This window comes from Rosa rugosa, chromosome 6, assembly GCF_958449725.1.
Source record: "Rosa rugosa chromosome 6, drRosRugo1.1, whole genome shotgun sequence".
Lineage (NCBI taxonomy): Eukaryota > Viridiplantae > Streptophyta > Magnoliopsida > Rosales > Rosaceae > Rosa > Rosa rugosa.
The window spans coordinates 29,150,490-29,166,029 of NC_084825.1; the positions used below are offsets into that span (position 1 = coordinate 29,150,490).

Genomic DNA, 15,540 nt, shown 5'->3' on the forward strand with positions numbered 1-15,540 from the left:
ACGTGGTGCTTCTCTCGTTGCCTCGCTAAAAACATTGCCGAGTAACAAAAACCCAATAGGACAAAAATTACCTTGGTCGAAGGGGAAAAAGAGCACAACACACCCTTCACGTTTCGAGACCATACATGTAAACATCTCCCCCTGATGTCTGCATCTCCCCCTGATGACAACGGTCATGGGAGTTAGGATAACTTCCGCAAACGATGCTACCAACATGTTTCTCGAAAGTGGAATTTAGGCAATGACTTAGTGAGCAAGTGATTACACGCATTTCTATGCATGTAATTGTATCTAAAACACGAGAATTAAGCAAATCCTCATGTCAATTATTATGTAATTAATCCATTTTTATTTATTTTGTAGAAAATAAGCGGAGTTATGGAAATCGTGAAAAAATGAGACGAAATTGGAGCTAATTGAAATTATCGACATAAGGACGAAAAGTCATTGGTTTGAGCTCGGGGGAAAGCAGAAGAAGAAGAGAAGAAAATGGAAGAAAAGAAGATAATTAGATATAATAAATATATGGAGGAACAACGCAGCAACACAATGTTAATTAACTAATTAACCAATTGGTTAATTAAGGTTGCAGCCAACACAGCACGTGATCAAATTCTCCTACATTATTCAATCAGTCTGGTTTTGACACGTGGCAGTCCATAAACCCACATACCCTATTCTTCTTTCTTCCTTCGTGATAGCCGAGAGCATATATATATATATATATACCTACACAATTCCGCCGCAGACGATATATCCTCCACCAGATCCATTTTCTTCAATTTCTCTCCTCTCCAACAGCACCGCATCAGACCTCAGTTCCTTCTACACACCTCTTCACCAATTTTCTCTCCTCACCAAGATTCACATCTCCTCACCAAGATCCACCTCACCAAAATTCACCTCACCAAGATCTACCTCACTAAGATTCCATCTTCTCATCAATTCCACAAATTTCAAAGGGGGAGCCCAAGCATCAAGAAATTCATCACCATTAAATTTAGGTAAAAGTGGGGAGCCATAAATCAAGGCTAGCCATAAATCAAGGCTAGCCATAATTGCTTTATAGCAATTTGTGGCTTGTTCTTGTTACTCCTAAGTCTCTTCACTTTGTTCCTCTTTAAATTATGTATATTGATGTTTGTTTAATGATGGGTAGTGAGTAGATTTGTTGTTGGGGGCTAGGGTTGTGTGCCCTAGTCCAAATCTTGTGTAAAAGATGCTTATTTTAATGTAATGATGCAATTTTCATATGATGGATGCTTATATCTATTTTTGTTGGGTTAAAATGCATGTCTAGGAGCCTAGTCAACTCTAGGGTGTGTATTTTGAGCATGTCTAGGATGGAGTTAGAGGCTTGACCCCCTCTAATTCCTAAGCTAGAAACCTTCAATTTCGTATTCGAGGGGTTATAAGCATGGTGATTTACACCCGTTGCGTGAATGCGCGGGCGGGTCGCTTAGTAGTCTAATTCCTCGATCTTTAGGCCTCTTGATGTGAATTAGAGACCCTTGAACCGGCTCTAATTCATGTCAAGTGAGTTCCTACGACCCTTGAACCGGAGTAGGAATACTATGAAAGGGAATTTCGGTCATTGAGCCTTGAACCGCCTTGGATACGACTACCGCCAAAATAGGAAATTTGCATCTACATTAGATTAGCTTCCGACACATGAGATTTGGGTGAAGGAACCTCCCTAGCACCCGACATTCCCATTATATTGTTCACACTTTTCTAGTTTAATTTCCTTGCATTTTTATTAATCGCTTTACATTTTATTACTTTTTGTTAAGTTCAAATCCACTCTCAAACATTAAATCCATCGACTCATTTGTGTATACCCATCTTGAGGCTACAAGTTAGTGGCTTTGAATAGGCTTGGTGTGAGCTAAGCCGAGCATTGCCAAGGCTTGGTGCCTTGATTGTTTATAGTCTTATTTTACTTTTTATTTTTCTTGTGTGCTTTTAGTATCCTACCGCCAATTATCTTGGTTAGGTCCAACAGCTAATCCCCGAGGTACGATAAACTAAGGTCCAATTACTTCCCTTACTTGACAACGATTCGTACGCTTGCGAAGAGTTTATGAACCAAGTCAGCAAGCCTGCCACACTGTCCTCAGATTGAACCTAGTTCACTTTTATCTTAAGGAGAGTCTGTTGTTGCTGATTATCCTTGGTGTTATCGCTTTTGATGTATCCTTGCTTCATTTGTGTAGGCTCATCTGTGGTAGACTTCAAACCACAACTTTTCGAACATGCGTAATTATGGATCCAATCCATATACATTCACGAACCACTTCGTGAAGAGCAATGATCTCTACATTGTTTGAAGATATAGCGACTAGGGTCTGTTCTGTAGACCTCCAAGATATCATGGTCTTTACCCATGGTGAACACATAACTAGTTTGGGAAGACTTTTGTGTGGGTCAGAGAGATACCCAACATCCGCAAAACCTTCCAAAACACATGTTGTTTTGGGATGGGGATAGTGGACGCAGACCAGAGTTGGCGGTGTTCCTGGTGTGTGATGGGTCTGAATCCATCATCTCTCTGTAGGGATAAAGCATGCCCATATCAGTCGTACATCTAGTATCAAAAGATATCTTTTACCCCAATCTAATGGCGTCGCGTTGGCGCAGAGCTATACCTTAGCTAACAAGTACATGGCAAATGAGATGTCCGGTCTTGTGTATTGAGCTAAGTACAATAATGCGCCTATTGTACTTAACTAGGACATTTCTGCCCCTAGCGCATCTTCGTCATCATCCTTCGAAAGAAGAGGATCCTTTTTCAGGATCAAGACTACGGACGATCATGGGGATGCTTGAAGGCTTGACCTTATCAAAATGCCTAAGCATCTATCAACACGATGCTCAAGTTCCAAACCGAGACATAATCGTGTTCTCCCAAAATCCTTCATCTCAAACTCGGATTTCAAGTGTTCAGCGGTTTCCCTTAACTCTTTAAGGGCTTCCAATGAAGATCATGTCCAACATGAACCGCGATAGAATCCGAAACTTGTTATGGAAACGCGTCGGCATATCCTTTCCCAATCAAGTAGTCATCTTAGTGAGCGTTTCAAACTTATTGCAAACGCGCTCCGTGGTCTAGAGTCACTTGACTTGGGTAAATGAAGTTCACCATGAACCTTGATGTATATTCCGTATCTAGATCCCCATAGAGATACGTAGTGACCACATTTGTAAGCTGCATGATCAGTTATTTGGAAACTACCAAACTGACTGGGTAGTGGAGTGCAATGACATCCATTACGAGAGAATATGTCTCATCGTAGTCGATTCCAGGGCGTTTTATGAGAAGTCTTGCGCCATAAGGCGAGATTACCATATCTTTTTCTCACTACGCTTTCTAACGAAGACCCATTAGTCAACAGGTTTTATGTTAGGAGGTGTTGGCATCATTGGCTCAAAAACCCTCATCTTCGTTAGATAATCTAACTTAACCTGGATTGCATCTTTCCATTTAGGCCAAATCTCTCTACGTTGGCATTCATTCATCAACGGAGCATGGTTCGATATCATCGGACTCAACAAACGCATGCGCAACTACATCATCAATTATGATGGAGTTTCTATCCCACGTCTCATGTACACTAGTGTAATTTTCAAAGAGCTCTATATTCTCAGGAATAGGTTCTGACGTCGAGGCGTCCCCCAACGATAACCATAACCCGGAAGATTCTCATGAGACGGATTTTGAGTCTAGATGATCAAAGGATTGGAATGTGCCAAAGTATCCTTCGAACCCACGGGTCTTCCACGCATCCTAGCTGGGGCCAAGGCCTATAACGCCAGAGTGCCACTCTTTTTGGCGTTAGCGCCATGCCTACCTCCGTGTAGGGTGGCGCTACGTCCTCTCGTAAGGACGTCATTCCTTGCAGGCATGTTTGCAGCATATTTGTGTGATCTTGTCACTTTAGTAGGGATCGAGATGAGACATAGTGGGGACAGACCACGACAATTCCTGTCGTTCCTGCTGAACATCTGTGTTCTTATCTCCCCCTAATGATGGGAAGACTGTCTCATCAAAGTGACATCCGCAAATCTAGCGGTAAGGAGATCGCCTAGCAAGGGCATTAAGTGGCGGACGATTGTTGGAGTCTCAAATCCAACTGAGTTGACCATTCGTTTGTAAGGACCCATCATGGAGCACTGTGGCGGCGCAATTGGCACATAAATGGCACACTCAAATATGCGTAAGTACGATATTTGAACCCAGTCACTAGCTGTAACGCAGAGGTAGATTGAGTGGCGGTGGGTCGTAGACGAATTAGCATAGCTGCATGCGATATTGCATCACCCCAAGCGGATATTAGGAGATTGGTGCGCATTACCATTGTCCGGACTACTATCGTAGTCATTTCCGCGAGACCATTGGGATGTGCTCATGGGAATATGATGTCCAACATCAGTCCCAATGCATTAACCATCGAAGGTCTTCGATGTAAACTCACTAGCATAGTCAAATCCAATCGACTGAATAGGATGATTCAGGGAGTGAGCCCGTTGTCATATGATATGTGCTAGGAGTGTAGCATAAGCAGCATTAGAAATGGACAATGGCACAACACGTGACTAGCGTGTTTGCGTGTCAACCAACATCATGAGATATTTAAAGCAAGTTGGTTGAACTAGTCCACAGAATCCCCACGGATTCTATGTAAGAATAGAATGAGTATTTTTATATCCTTTGCATAGGACGGTCTCAGTCCTAATTTCCCTAAGGAACGGGCTTTGTAAAATGAGCGAGAGGCTTTAGAGGCAACCAATGAGGATTTTGGTTGGGCCTGAGCGTCGGAAACGCTATTTGAAGCAAAGTTGGTGATTGCAACATCACTTGGGGTGTCATCACCATGATGTACGCTATCCATGGCGTCATGGAAAAAGGACTATGACAGCCCTAGGCTGGTGGTGGACGGCATCGACGGCGATCACACTTAGTCCAGGAATCAACTTTTGATTCATGCTTCGTTTCGCTCGAAAGAAAGGATGTCCATGTGAAGTCTTTAGTATACGAATCATCATATCATGACTAGGATGACCTATCCTGTCATGACAAAGTCAATATGTGTCTAAATCCAAGAGATCTTCTCTCATAACTTTTGTTGGATTAATAGCTCGAATAGTGACATAAAGTCCACTAGAGAGACACATAAACTTCTCTAAGATGCGCCTTTGTTCGCAATCATTAGAGGTATTGCAAAGGAACTCATTTCCGTTCTCTGCATGCGTTTTCACATGGAATTTGTTGGCTATCCATAGGTGCGATTTGCCCTAGGAGCGTAGAGAGTTTCTGTGACAGTAATCAAGGTGCCATTTGGCAAGGGAAACTTGGGCTATTCCATGTCCTTGAATTAATACTGATGGCCCAGCCATCGTAGTCACAAAGTATTATGCTCAGAATTAAAATGGAGTCATAATGAAAAGAACTCGAAATTTTATTCATAAGCCAACGGAGTTACATCATTGTCTCTTTGACGAAAGAAAATCTAATCCAAAATGCTAGCTAATGCAAAATAATGGTAGTCGTCTAACTTCTTTCGGTAATTCCAAAATAAATGTGACCAGGTGAGTAGAGAGATGTCGGTGGAGCAAGGCTCGCTTAAGTACCACTAATCTCAGAACATTCCTAGACATCACACTTACTTTGGGTGAGCTTACTTTAAAGAAATACTAAACCATTAGCATCTACTACAAATATATATGGCGCGCAGTTGCCTATTACATCTCTTGGAAAATAAAAAGACTTAATCAAAATCGCCAGTCTCTGGATCTTGGCCTTTGAAGTCTTCAACCCTTAGAGCGAGATCGTCATCTTGATCTTCTTGCTCCATGTAATTTGCCTCCCTTGCTTCACGATACGTCTTGTACGCTTCTGGGGTGCATTACATGCTTTAGCCCAATGTCCGGACGCTCCACACCGAAGATAAGCATCATCATGGTCAGGCTCCCTTGATCGAGGCGCACTTAGAGCGCGTTGGGGACGACTATGATCCTTGGTGGCGCCACCACCATAACCGGAGGCTCTGCCTCTTTCTCTCTTCACACGTTGACCTCTACGGTTTCGTGCACGCCTATCTTGGCGGTTTCCTTCCTCTTTGGGGCGAGAATATGGACTAGAAAGTCTAGAATAATCCCTTTCCTTAGGGTTTCGCTCCTAGCGCCCTCCCTTAGGGGCGCGACTATAATTAGACTCCAGAATTAGCTTTTCTCCCACGGGTCTAGAGTTATAGTTCTTCACAAGTATGTTGTCGTGCTTTTCAGCTACGTTCATGGCACCAATAAGCTCATGAAATCTTGTGATGCGTCCAGCATTGACATCAATTCGATAGTTCTTGGCTATCATCAATGCAGAGACGGGGAAGGTAGAGAAAGTCTTCTCGATCAACATCGTATCAGTGATTTTCTGCCCACAGAATTCCATCAAAGACTTGATACGAAGTGCTTCTGAATTGTAGTCAAGTACAGACTTGAAATCACAAAGGCGGAGGCTATGCCATCTCACTTCTAAATCAGGAAGCAGGGAGTCACGAACGTTGCCAAAACGCAGCTCGAGTTCTACCCATATTTTTCTGGGGTCTTCCTCATTGAGGTACTCATTTTGGAGCGCGTCATTCATGTGCCTTGTCATGAGAATTATGGCTTTAGCTTCATTGGCCTCTCTCGTAGCTCTATTCGCTTCAAAAGCGGTAGCTTGTTGAAGAGTAAGCACGTTCTGACTTGGCTCTTGGATCGTACTCAGGATCCCATTAGCCTTAAGATGCTGGCACACATCACGGACCCACTTGTGGTATCCTGCGCCTGTTGTCTCTAGTGGAGCGAAGCTCAACTTGTTCAGGTTACTCATCCTGAAAAACTACAAAAGATTAGGGTTAGTTTCGGAGCGAAAAAGGCTACCACAAAAACAATAAAAATTTCTGAGCGTAGTCGCTTCCAAGAAATTAGGAATTTCCGAACGTAGTCGCTTCCAAGAAATTCGATTCCAAGAGGGGTTGGATTAGATCGAAACAATGATGTTTGTGGTTGATCGTTTTATCTCGACAAACTCTAAGTTTGGAGGGCTCTACAAGCTCTAAGCTTGGAGTGAGCACGAACCTCCACAGTTCGGCTTTTGGTCTCCCCTATGAAGAAGAAAAGGGGGTAGAAGAAGGGAGGTTGCAAGTCCCCGAGAAAAAGAAAAGAAATTGAAATTACGGAAGCAAAAGAAATTAAATAAAAGAAAATACCTTGAATGTGGGCTTCCTCTTTTTTTTTTCTTTCTCCTTCAGCTGGGCTGCAGGCCCACTTCCTTTTTTTTTTTTCTCTTTTCTTTCCTCCTCTTTCTTCTTTCTCCTTCTGGGCCCGCCTCCTTCTTCTTTTCCTTTTCCTTTTTTTTTTCTGGGCTCTCATGTGGGCTGTTGCTCGTGGGTCCGACTGTGGGCTGCTGCACGTGGGTCCGGCTCCTTGCTTCTGGGCTTGGGCTGGATTGGGCTCGGAACAGAGTGGGGGCTTGAAATAGGAAGGTTTGCCGGCAGTTTAGGGTGCAGGTGCTTCAGGTAGGCGGTTTGGGTATTTCTAGGCCGGTTCCGGTGATGATTTTTCCGATTCCTGGAATTTGGGGACGAGGTGCAGCTTCTGACAAAAGGTGGCAGTGAAGGGTGGACGGGAAGATGGCGAACCAGGCAGGAGATCTTCGGATTCTTCTTGGGAGGCCGGTTTGTCACTTCCGGCGGCCGGTTCAGGTCAATTCAGGCCGGTTCTGGGGGCAGCGCCACCGGTGGAGGTGAGAGCATCAAGGTTTGCCTCAAAATCGTCTCGGCCGAAATGAGGGCCGAGGGACTTGCGGTTGAATCGTCCTTCTGAAATTGCTCGGGCGTGCCAACTCGCAGCCGAATGGCTGAGCGAGGTTCAGATCTGATTTGCGCTTATATCTGACTTCTTATCAAATGATTGTTGGCAGAGGAAGGAACCCTCTCGGCCGTTAGGTTCTAATGCCTCTGTTGCAAGGACTTCGGTTAGGCGTTAATCCTGACCGGGATCTTCTATCACGTTCACTTCTTGGGTAAACTCAAAGGTTCGGGTGACAAGCGAGAAATCTATTGGGTGAAGATACTCGCAAATCACGGTGAAGACGAAGGTGAAGTGAACTCGGTTATCAAAACGTTGTGAGATGATATGTGTGTGAACAAAAAATCGCATCGATCCAATCCGGACTGGTCGAAAGAGATCAACGGATGATAATTCGACGTTACGAACTACTCCTAAGTGCGAAAACTAAAGTGCATATAAAATAAATGAACAAGAAAGTAAGGTGCTTGAATGTAAAGTACTGAATTGAAATAAGAAACTAGAAATGAAAAACAAGTTATAAAAGTTCAATCGAAGGCAAAGTACCTATGAGATAGTAAGAGAGAAGTTTGTGTAAAAGTTGTATATTGATTTGTTTGTGTGGTGCAGGACATTTTACAATGAGTTACAAGGTGCTATATATACAAGTCAAAAACCCTAGCTAACTTGTCCTCCAAGACATGGAACTTAAATAGGATTCTCCTTCCTTTTAGGATTGATTCGTCTCATAAAATCCTGACTTGTCTGATATCTGAAATCTTCACAATCGAAATCATTAATCGACTCGAACTCCTTCCTTGCGAGGATTCATCAGTCGAAATTGTTGCCTAAACTTGGCCGAACACTTTTAATTCTCATTTCGGCCCACATGCGTAATCACCCTTTTGAACTCGGACTAAACCAAACATATGGCTGCATGGCCCAGCTAACTAATTTCAATTCAATTCAATTCAATTAAGCTGGTTTGGGTGCATGCACTCTCAGTAGATGGTTTGGGTCGTCTGTTCCTAAAACCTCAAATCAAGCTGGGTGACCGACCGACACTTTTCCCTCGGTTGTATGACTTCACTTTTCCCTCGGTCGTCCGTTCCTAAAACCTCAAATCAAGCTGGGTGATCGACCGACACTTTTCCCTCGGTTGTATGACTTCACGAACTATTTATCTTGAATGGGTGCCAACTCAGTCCCATTTCTTCTCAACATGGTCGTACACGAGAGTAGCTAAATTCAGGTCCAAACAATAGAATGATAGTGAATCATATCGATAGAAGGAGCAAATGAAAACTCACAGTGTTGATCTTAGATCTCTGCAATACCACTGGCGACTGGTGAAACTAAAGTGTCCCTGTAAATGACTGCATCAAATTTCCATTTGTTGTGGGTCCTAAAAACATTCCTAAATGTCTGTTCCTTGAAGCTATATAATACTAAGGACTGAAAATCATATCTATTGGCGATCAAACCTTCACCATTCTCTAATATGCAGAGAGGCATCAAGAGTGAGAATTGAGAATCTTTACGTAAAATATCTAAAGAAGCAACTTCAGTCCACGATTCCTTGAAGCAACTTCAGTCCATTTCGAGTGCTTTGTATTTCATTCAATTGATAAAAGAACTACCGAGACCTTCTTCTACAGCTTGCATATAATAGGAAGGAGAGAAAACAAAGCTTTAAAGAAACATAAATGCTGATAACAAGTTCCTAGCAAGACTCAAACAACTATCAGATTTCCAAGGGCTAACAATTATTTTTATTGGAACCTGATACGCCTCTTAATCTCCCTCCTTGACCTGTCTCTTCCCAAACTATAGTTAATTCTTGTGCTAGTTGTCTCAACGGACGACCGTTCATCAGTCCCCCGACTTGTCCTCGAGTCAAAGCTCTGCTCAATACCAGTCCCATAGTATGGTTGCAAATCAGTAACATTGAAAGTTGCTGATACCTCCATATGTCCGGGTAAGTCAATCTGGTATGCATTCTCACCTAGACGCTTAAGCACTCGAAATGGACCCTCAACTCTAGCATTGAGTTTGCCAAACTTACCTCTTGGAAACCTTTCTTTGAGGAGATTTTCGGTGGGAAAACTGCATTGTTGGAACGCCAAGTGGCTTTGAATTAGGGGGTCCCGCTATAGCCGAACATGAGGGACAAATCATTTATACGGATACTGATAAGATAATTTTATCAGGCAATAGGGATACTCTAAACATTCCATTAGTTATATACTAACATTCCAACAAAAATACTTGTATGCACCAAAAACCGCAGGTTCAGCTAGGAAAATGTATTAAAAAAGGACAAATTTTAGCGGATGGTGCTGCTGAGGTTGGTGGGGAACTCGCTTTGGGAAAAAATGTATTAGTAGCTTATATGCCATTGGAGGGTTACAATTCTGAAGATGCGGTACTTATTAGTCAGCGTCTGGTATATGGAGATACTTTTTCACATAAGAAAATATGAAATTCAGAATCATGTGACAAGTAACGGTCCTGAAAGAATAACTAACGAAATACCACATGCATCAAGAAGCTCATTAACTCCTCAATTTAGACAAAAATGGAATTGTGAGGCTGGGATCTTGGGTAAAGACGGGTTATATTTTTGTAGATAAATTAACGCTGCAGAGCATAATATCATGAAAAATGGATAAAAAATTTTGGCTGCTACTTAATTAGTATTGGCAATATCTGAAAAAGTATCTAAAAACATCAAATTTAATATCTAAATCCTGTCGTAGTAAGGAACCATGGCATATATGTTTGGAATATATTCCATTTTGAGAGAGTTGAAAAGCACTATCTCATTGAAAGCTTCTACACGTCTGCCCTTTCTCAAAGTATTTCTTTAGACAACAACCCCACTTTTTCTTCTTTTCAGATGGTAAATATTTCTCAAAACATGGAGTGTGAATCAAACCCATGTTTGAATTGAAATTGAGATACTGATGCAAGTTCTTCCCTTCTGAATCAAACATATTCATATCTGAAAGGGGTTGACAATAAGTTCTTTCAAAACTAACAATTTGTCCTTCTGTTAGAAGTGTTCCAGAAATGTCTGCGATTAAGTAAATAGCTCTACAAACGAATGGATCGGATGGAATCGGAAAATGAAATGATTTGTACAAGTCGTGCCCACGGTAAACACTGGGTAGCCAAGTGCGGAGCGGATAACTGCTGAAAGCATCCAAGTAATAAGCCCACCCCAAGATGAGTGCTCTCCCTCTGGAAGCATAATCAAGACGGCGATGGGTTTCTGCCCCTATGGGGGTGGAGCGACAGAAGTTTTGAGAATTCAAGAGAAGGTCATGGCGAGACGAGTCGTTTATCATTACAATAGGTGTCAAGTAGTGACATATATATGCAGCTGAGGCATCCTAACAAACCGGTAGTCTCCTTCTTTAAACTTCATATATCTTCGATGCTTATCTGCTGCTGTTTGTACTTTTTATTATTTTCTTCCAATCTCTTCTTAACTTGTGAGTGCAAATTTTTTATGTGTGCTGCCATGTCTTCAGCATCACCACTTAATTTGTTGGTGATTGGCAGATGAAGTAATTCAAGTGGGTCATTTGGAATCACCCTATAGACTATCTCAAAAGGGCCACTTTCCCGTTGATCTATTCTTGGACATGTTGTATGCGAACTCAGCTTTTGACAAAGAGAAGTACGTCCCAACTATGCTTTTCTTCTCTAACAAGACTTCTTAGGAGATTTCCAAGAGATTGATTTACCACTCCAGTCTAACCATCTGTTTGAGGGTGATGAGAGCTACTGAACATGAAGACGAGTTCCCATTTTACACCATGGTGTCCTTCAAAAATGGCTAACGAACTTAGGATCACAATGAGATGTAATAGACTTAGGCATCTCATGAAGTTTGACAACCTCTCTGAAATACAACTGAGCCACATAATTGAGTTGCATCAAAGGTTTTGGTGCAGGAAAAAAAAAATACGTCATCTTGGAAAACCTGTCTACCACCACTAGAATAGAATCAACCTCATGTCTTGTCTTTGGCAGCCACAAAACAAAGTCCATAGAGACATATTCCCAAGGCGATTCAAGAACTGGCAATGGTGTATACAAGCCTGTATTCTGAGACTTATTCTTGGCTACATGGCACATTCGACACCTCTCCACGTGCTTAGTAATTATATCTGCATCATGACATATTTTCATAAATGCTGTTGCTGTTTTAATTGTCTGAGTTTATATATGATCAAGGATTAGATGTTCATTGTTAAATTTACATCTAACATTCATTCCCCAAATTATCTCTCCTGCATATTTAGATTCTCTAAAACAAAAGGCATATATGCATGCAAATAATTGAAAAGCATATATTCATGCAAACATATGTTTCATTAATAGAATGAAGGACCACCGAGCTGGTGGAAAATTTCAAGCATATATTCATTAATTCATGCAAACTTCATTTTGGAAATTTCTATAGTTGTCGGATGGCTGGATAATCTGATCGCGACTTGTCCACACCATCACCAACCATACTTTATTCTTTACTTCAACGTCGTACAACTTTAAAAATGAAGGACCACCGAGCTGGTGGAAAATTTCCCACAGAGGCAGCAAAAGCCACAGTAGGTAGGTACGTATATATGGTTTTACATGATGGCGCACGCTTGGGGATTTTCTTCACTGAAACAATCGGGGCGGGTCACGCAGTAACTAGTAGTATAGCTCCTCCCAGCGCCGTAACTATCATAGACCGGCCTTCCATAGTAGCCATCGTACTGTATGTAAGGGGCAGGCCTACCGTAACCATACCCAGTTTCGCAGGGACCACCAGGACGCCCTTCGTAACAATCCATACAACACGGGTTCACCGGCCGCCGCGGAAGGCGAGTTTCGCAGGGACCACCAGGACGCCCTCCATAACAATCCATACAACACGGGTTCACCGGCCGCGGAGGACAAGAAGTAACCGGAGCACGCCTCTGCTTCGACTCATCCTTCGGCTTCTCGCCGTCTTCGGGCTTATCTTCCTTTTGTTTCTCTTTAGACACGTCCTTGGCATCTTTGGTTTTACCTGCAGCTAGTGTTTGTTTGGATTTGTCATCCCTAGAACGAGGCTTGAGCTTCTCGGGCTCTTTGATCTCGATGCTCTTAATGGCGCCACCTCCTTTGCAGCATAGCTTGTCCCTGATCTTTTCAGGACTACAGCAGACCACTTTGATGATCACCACGTTGTTCTTCTCGTCGTACGTCTGGTCTCGTATTTCTGTTGTTCACAAAATATCCAACCAATAGTACCACAAATCACTCAGTTTACGTTTTGTACAATATTAATGAACCGAACAGGAAGAGAAAAGAGAGACTCACGAGGGAATTTACAGAGAACTTTTTTGACCTTCCTGTAGCATTTTTCACACTGAAGGTCTACCTTCAGAATCATTATAGTCACCTGACATTAATACAATCATTAGCAGAAATTAGATAGCTAGATATAGAAAGGAGGTTTTTTTCAGCAAAACAAGAAGGGCGTGATTAAGAATTGATCGAGGTTGATGTTCACGGGTTTGAGGATGAGAAATCGAATCCATCAGGTTCTGTGTTTCTGACAGAAGAATGATGGATTGAGTAGTATATATGTGACAAATTGAAGAAGAAACAGTGCAAAAACTTGAGAATTAAAATAATTAGTAGCAGCCACAAAAAATACATATCGAGAGGAGCAGAATTGATCAAATGGGGGATCTAGTTATCTATATCATAAGAAAAAAGAAATGGAAAAGCATAAACAACTTTCTAGTGCATAGAGAAATACCTTATTTTCCCCCATTGTTGTAGCAGTGAGTGCTCGATCAGATGAGATCTGATGTTTTGGACAGAGTCTGGGCTGGAACGACTATAAATGGTGAAGGGGTCAAGACCCCCCAAGTCAACATCTGACATTTCTTCACTTAACGTACTAAATATAGTTATATACCTCGTACAACTGTATTAAACTTAGCCTTAATTCAATAAACCCTTTAAAATACGAACAACATCACTTTCACTTGGACCACCAGAGTTCAAGGACTCGACTACTTTGACTAAAAAAGCATACCTGGAATTGTAGGATTTCTTCCTGAGCTGTGAAGCTCTGGGGCTGCTGGGATTGACCCAAATATAGCTTTTGGGAGAAGACTCGGAATTGCCATCTGGGCTTGGAGGGTTTTCAAGTCTTGGGACATCTGGGCTCTGGGTTTCTTGTAAAGAAACATGGTTTATTTGGAGAGAAATTCTGGAGTGAAGTGTAGGGAAGGTAAGATTGAAGGTGTGAATATCAGAGTTACTCGGCCTGAGCTTTCTAGAGGAGCAAGAAAGAGAGAGAGAGAGAGAGAGGGTGTGGCGGTTATGGAAGAGAAAAGAGGGTGTGGAGGATACATGATAAGCCATTTTCCCGCTTTGTTTTGCTTAATCACTCCTTCTGTGACTATGAGAAGGAAGGAAGGGTCTCGTTTTATTATATTGACCTTGCGAGTGAAAGTAGCTTCCGGGATTCCACTGGGTTAAAAATGTCTATCGACCGTCAAAATATCTACTTGCTCCTTTTTGGTTTTGAGCCACAAGTGATTACTGTTGTTTGGCCTGCTCATAAGTAAACCTTCATATTTTTTGACTTGCTATCATGGTAGATATATCATTTTGTCTTTTGTTAACAATATCTTGATACATTTTGAAATAAAATTAAACAACTAAAAACCAATACTGGCAGTCTGTGAAACCAAAATAATTTAGTTTTAAATTGAAGAAGATGCAGAAGTCATGTCTATCTAATGAGCGAGCACCAATTCCTGAATTCCACCTTCATTCACAACTGGGCTCTTCACCTCTGCAGCAGCTTCAACTTGGTTCAAACATTTTGGAGAATTCCTTGGGCATCATGGTGCTCACAAATTAGCTCCCCACAAATCTGACTGATAACGCTAAAAACAAGCGCGCAATTTAACCTTGTAAAATGTCATCGTTAGTATATGGTAAATAGGAATCGTTCTAACCGGGGATTGAGGGTACACATGTAATTGCAAAAAGAAACAAAAAATTAATACAAGTACAAAGTATTATTTACAAAAATAAAACAAAGAAAAGAAATATATAAGTAAACACAAAAAGGGGGGTTTAGGATAAACTTTCAAAAATTAAAATAGGGAAAATTTTGCAAACAGTACACCAAGTAAAGGTCACTAATAATTCTTATACATAAAGTTCCAAACCAAACATTTCGGTACACGAAATCTGAAACTTGACCCACTATCAGTACGCGACGTCAATTTCTGACACCAAAATGTCCATTATGCCCTCAGTTCTTTTTTTTTTTTTTAATAAATTTTTTTTCTGTTATTTTTTTTTCCTTCTTTTTTCTGTTATTTTTTTTTCCTTCGATTTTTCTGTTATTTTTTTTCTTCCTTCGTTTTTTTTTCCTTCATTTTTATCTCTTTCTTTCTTTTCACATGACTAAATATTGGCTGAGTTACAATTATAAGTTGTAGGACCATAAATCTCACCAATTGGAGGGCAAGGGCGGCGTTGGAAGCGAGGGAGTGAGCCCGGAAGAAGGAAGAAGAAAGAGATAAAAACGAAGGAAAAAAAAATAACAGAAAAAACGAAGGAAAAAAAATAACAGAAAAAACGAAGGAAAAAAAATAACAGAAAAAAAATTTATTAAAAAAAAAAAGAACTGAGGGCATA

The 15,540-nt window shown here is 41.5% G+C and overlaps 1 protein-coding gene across 1 annotated transcript; it reads right to left on the bottom strand.

The window, feature by feature from the left end:
• Positions 1-12,313: 12,313 nt before the first annotated feature.
• Positions 12,314-13,769, bottom strand: LOC133717986 (protein PYRICULARIA ORYZAE RESISTANCE 21-like). The gene is made up of 3 exons (XM_062144755.1): positions 13,634-13,769; positions 13,189-13,270; positions 12,314-13,087 (listed from the first exon to the last, which is right to left on the bottom strand). The coding sequence occupies exons 1-3, from the start codon at positions 13,646-13,648 to the stop codon at positions 12,471-12,473; spliced, it is 714 nt and encodes a 237-aa protein (XP_062000739.1). The 5' UTR covers positions 13,649-13,769; the 3' UTR covers positions 12,314-12,470.
• Between the last annotated feature and the right edge of the window lie 1,771 nt (positions 13,770-15,540).

What these genes read in the sequence shown, in the direction of transcription:
- LOC133717986 (XM_062144755.1), bottom strand. An exon ending in AGTTCTCTGTAAATTCCCTC is followed by an intron (nt 13,088 to 13,188) that starts GTGAGTCTCTCT and finishes TGTGAACAACAG; the next exon opens with AAATACGAGACCAGACGTAC.